Source organism: Phalaenopsis equestris, unplaced genomic scaffold (assembly GCF_001263595.1).
Source record: "Phalaenopsis equestris unplaced genomic scaffold, ASM126359v1 Scaffold000347, whole genome shotgun sequence".
Lineage (NCBI taxonomy): Eukaryota > Viridiplantae > Streptophyta > Magnoliopsida > Asparagales > Orchidaceae > Phalaenopsis > Phalaenopsis equestris.
Window position 1 is genome coordinate 2,253,312 of NW_018164789.1, and position 5,566 is coordinate 2,258,877.

The window sequence follows — 5,566 nt, forward strand, 5'->3', positions numbered from 1 at the left end:
TACATACATACATACATACATACATATATATATATATATATATATAACATACATACATACATACATACATACATACATACATACATACATACGTACTTACATAAATATTCTAGATATTAATATTTTCGGACGATAAAAATACTCTCGTCCGAAAGTAGGGTCGCCCAAAAATAAGGGGCAACTGATATGTCATCAACAAATTTTAATCATTCGGCACGAATCTTGAGGCATGTCATGAATTTCATGACGATATTTTATGCAAGAAACATTTAAAATCTTACTAAAAAAGTCATCCAGAACTCTAATTTCAACAAACTTATAGTCAAACTGACCGGCTTGATAAGACATACCTAATGAAATGAAAAAGAGTCCAATCCAAGTCAAATCAAGCCCATATCAAGTCATTGAACAACACTTAAAGATTTTCACACACATTTGGAAGGTCAAACGGTTGTCAAATATGAAAAGTTTAAACTTGAATTGAGCCTCTCGACAAGAAAAATCCAACGAGCATAAGATAACTCAATTTCAACATCATTAAGGCACTCAAATGCCCATTAAACATCGTATCATTGAGGGAAACTCTCCAGACCGTCTGATTAAAATGATTCATATTCCTGCATTAATTGCACCCAAAACATTATAAATAGAGCTGTATCTCTCTCATGAGAAGAAGCTAAAGCCTAGAGAGAGAGAGAGCCTGAGGTCTTGAGAAGAAGTTGCAGCTCAGCCAACTGTCGACCGCCGACCATCAACCGCCGACGACAACGAACGATCGCCAAAGACAACCGCCGACCGCCAATGACGATTACCGTCCGTCGACGACCACTACCGACCTGTGTCGATCACCATCTACCGTCATTGATCACTGTCAACCGTCGTTGAACACCGTCGATCTCTGTTGACTTCCACCAACCGTCGTCGTTCACCGCTAACCACCATCGACCATCACCAATTATTACCAATCACCACCAACTAGACACCTTCAGTCGACAGTGTAACCTGAAAATATAGTTGCCCTTTCCCGTTTGTAGGACAAGTGATTTTTGTAATCATCAATCAATACTGAATTTTCGTAAATGGGTCAAACCCCGTGGTTTTTCCTTTTACGGGCTTTCCACGCAAAAACTTTATCTGAGTGTGTGCAGAATTCTCATACAACATTAGGACGATAATTCGTTACTTTACTGCCGTAAATTTTTTGGATAACTCCATGCTTCAGTCAGGTTGAAGGTAAGAAACTCTAATTGTATGTACTTTTTAACAACATCTCTCATGTAAAACCCTTCCTCTTGTAATGAAGCACAACATAATGGACCTAATGCTGCCAAGGAAAGCAAACACTGTTGATGTTTTGCTCTTTTGAGACCTATGATGCTATTGATTTTAAGTGAAAATGCTATTTTAACGTGTTTATATATTTTTAAGTTATAGTTAAAAATACTATCGGCAGGTCTTTTTCTAGTAAGTATCTCTAATAGTATTATTCCAAAACTATAAACATCTGTAGAGGTAAACTGGCAAGCTCCTTCTCCATATTTTACAAATAAAATGAGAATTTTTTTCTTAAATAATCATCACTTAAAATGGCTATAATACATTGAAAATGATGACAAAATTATATAAGATAAACTAGTGGATTCATCACACCATCTGAGGCAGTATATCCAATAGTTCCTTTAATCTCATTTGTGTTGGAATAATTTCAAATTGATGAACTCAAAGGCTTAGAAAATATTCCTGATAGTCCAAAATCTGATAGGTGAGCAACCATGTTATCGTCAAGTAGGATTTTATGTGGCTTTTTATCACAATGAATGATTGACGGTTCACAACTATGATAAAAATACTCTAAAGCATCTACAACATCGATCGATGATAATGTTCAATCTCTTTTCTAGAAAAAAAAAATCATCTCCATTAGTCTCATATTCTTAGTTTGGCACAAATTCAAAAAAAGTGCTATAAAATGTTTGCTTTTGTGATCAATGCTAGAGCATGAGGTTAGAACTCTGCGATGTTGTATGATTTTTAGAGCAACACATTCAGATGTGAAACTCTTAAAAGCTCCATGCAGTTCAAGGTTATAAACTGAACCGTATCTTTCACATCCAACAAGAGACGAAGTAGATCCAACAAGAGACGAAGTAGAGAAACTATCTGTAGCTTTGGTTAGTTTAGCATATGAAATCTTTGAAAATGAAGTGCTTAAGGAAGAGCACATGAGGTTAATTTGATTTATTCTAGGCATAACAGCAAAACATTCTCAGACAGTGTGCACATTTCTTAAAGCACCCGTATAATCAAATTTCACATTTTGCTTCATTTGAAGGGTGTTAGTGCATATATTTTAGAATGTTTTAATGAATGATGAATATTTGGTCTTTACAGGTCTTTAGAGGTGCTTTCAAAGTTTGGGTGGACTTAAATTAATGCATTTCTATTATTTATATTGACTAAGAAAGATATGCGACGACTCCTCAATCAACCAAACATTTAGTACAAACGACTAATGACTAATGACTTCATGTCTCAGATGAGGTGACTGAGTTTTTGTTTTCGTATCTATCATTCCATATAATTTTTAAATTTAACAAATATTATTAATCATGACCTAAGGCTCTCTCTCTCATGAGAAGAAGCTAAAACCTAGAGAGAGAGCCTTAGGACTTGAGGAGAAGTTGCAGCTCAGCCACCCGCCGACCGCCGCCGGCCGCCGGCGACAACGACTGATCGCCAACGACAACCGCCGACCGCCAGTGATAATTGTCGTCCGCCGACGACCACTGCCAACCTCCGTCGACGACCATCTACCATCGTTGATCAATTTCAACTGTCGTTGAACACTGTCGATCTTCGTTGACTTTCACCAACCGTCGTAGTTCACCGCTAACCACCATCGATTATCATCAATCATCACCAATCACCACCAACTGGACGCCTTCAGTCGACACTGTAACCTAAGAATATAGTTACCATTTCCCGTTTGTGGTACAAGTGATTTTTGTAATCATCAATCAATAGTGAATTTTCGTAAATGGACCAGACCCCGTAGTTTTTCCTTTTACGGGCTTTCCAAGTAAAAATTTTATCTAAGTGTGAGCAGAATTCTCGTACAACGTTAGGACGATAATTCGTTAGTTTACTGCCGTAAATTTTTTGGATAACTGACAGTGACTTTTTATATGCTTAAAAATATAAGAATTTGACACCACTACTAGAAGATTTAAATCCTCGGCAACGACGTCAAAAACTTGACAGTGACTTTTTATATACCTAAAATCATGAAGTTGACGCCACTACTTGAAGATTTTAATCCCCGGTAACGATGCCAAAAACTTGATGCGGACTTTATTTTTTGGATTAATTTTATATATTTTATATAGTCACAATGATATAAACGCAAGTATACGTATCGCTCAAGTAATACAGGGCTCTAATGGAGTGTCGTTTATCATCCCACAAGAAAGCGAGGTAAGAGGTCCTTAGTCAAAGTTCTAGTATACCACTATCAGGCTTTAGATTGGAATGTCGATTAAAATGGTGTTTTATCTAACAACTACTTCTAAATACAAATGTTAAATGTAATGATAATAACTATTCCTAAATGTAAATGTTAATTCTAAAGATAACCCCTTTTGGATGAATTGGTTTGGAGAATTTAGATAGGTTAAAAACTATTATTCTTATGTAGTAAATTGGATAATGTAAAGGAATGAGATGCATTAAATAGTGTATATGCTAAATAGGAGTAATCCCATTCTTTACCCTCTTTCGAGTGCTATAAAGAACATTGGTTAATCTTATGTTTAGTCCCTAAATCCACGGTTAGGCTGGGAGGATACTAGCTCTCACTCCAGAGCTCCCACTTCCCTCAGAGCTCTCACGTTCCCCTCGCCTGAGGGATAACATCCCCGCTTCAGTGCTCAAACAATAGGACCGAATTGGGAATTTTAGTCTGTCACCCTAAAGTCTCCAATTCTACGCCCATCCAAGTATTACGCCCATTAAAGTGAATTCCCTATTTATTTGCATTCAACTCCCATGAACTTAACCATCCATAGAATCTGAATGTGGTTATACTTTGTTGAGAATTACACAACCCTATCGGGTCTTAATGTAATTACAACGAATTTTAACACCACAACAAACCTTTATTGTAATGTAAATAAAGTGTAAGTAAAAACCATCACATTGATAATTAAATCCGCTTCTAACATGCATCACAAAATCCTAAACATGAATTCTACTCATTACAAAAAAAAAGAAAAGTAAAATGAAAACAACTGAAAACAACAACATAATCTTCTCATACCATTATTTCCATACAAGAAGAGAGAGTAAAAGAAGACCATCACAAAGCACGAAAAAAACACAACGGAAATTTCATTTAGCCAAAACAAATCCAATAGATATATGTTTACAAAAATCAAAAGATAATGAAGAACACAATACTTAGTTTTTTCCCTTTGAAAGAAAGATGAATATCTCCCCCACAAAGTCCCTATAACATCTCCTTACAAATTCTCTCAAAATCTCATCTCCAATCTCTCCAAAAAGGTAGAATTCTACAATTCTACTCCTATTCTAACCCCAAACTTTCTTCACACTTTTCCTAACATTTCTCTCACAAAAAACCAACTTTTTCTAACCTAAATTCGTTCTTTTAAAGTGTAGGGATGAAGTTTGAAGAGTTGCCACAAGAATCCTTGTCCAAATACGTTGAATCTGGGCCCATAACCGCCAAAAGTCGGTCCATAGTCGTCCCGGGCGCCGTCGGCGGGCTCGAAGGCGCTTTCGGCGAGCTCTTCTGTCATTTTTTGGTCTTCTCAGGTAATCTCACCGTCGGCGCCATTTTGGGCGCCGTCGGCGAGCAGATTTCATAAAATCTTGCATAACTTCACCGTTTTGCTCCGTTTTAGCACCGTTTCGCCCCATTTCAGTTGTGTCGTATTCCTAACAGATAGCCCTACAAAATAAGCATGAAAAAAATTTCTTTGAAGTGTAATTTTATTCTAAAATATGCAAGAAGTGTAAAAGATATAAAACATCAAAAGACTTATCGAAAAGTGGCAGGACAAAATTTCATTTCTTGCTCGTTTTTGCTCCAAATTGCATGTTGACCTCACTTTTGGTTGAGGTCTAGAAAACTTCTTTAGTAGCCTAGGTCTAGCCATAGGACTTTCCTATTGACTAGTCTTAGAAAACTAGAAGAGGTACCCCATTATTAGAAATTCAAAACTCTTCTTTTTATTTAACTTGAAATTCCACATATTGATCTTAACCTCTAGCATTTAATAGGTAAGATCATTATAAGAGAATTCAAGAAGAGTCCCTATACGATTACTTGGCTTTAGGATTGACCCTGGGTGTTGACTTAGAACTAGGATACACCATATCTTCACAATACATTAATCCATGCTTCATTTAGAATGGATATTTATCCAATTCTATGTGGAATGCTTAACTTGGTCTTTTGCCCCTAGGCACCTCCAAATTACCTAACTGCCCTTGATACCCAAATTTGGCTAAAATTCCCAAATTTTGCCAAAATACCCAAAATTGA

General features: G+C 36.5%; 1 protein-coding gene across 1 annotated transcript in view; it reads right to left on the reverse strand.

Moving 5' to 3' along the window:
• Window positions 1–2,810, reverse strand: part of LOC110025982 (putative receptor-like protein kinase At3g47110) — a 7,815-nt gene extending 5,005 nt beyond the window's left edge. Inside the window, exon 1 of the mRNA XM_020726697.1 lies at window positions 2,671–2,810. Within this exon, the coding sequence (XP_020582356.1) occupies window positions 2,671–2,810 (140 nt within the window). The remainder of the gene's footprint in view (window positions 1–2,670) is intronic.
• Between the last annotated feature and the right edge of the window lie 2,756 nt (window positions 2,811–5,566).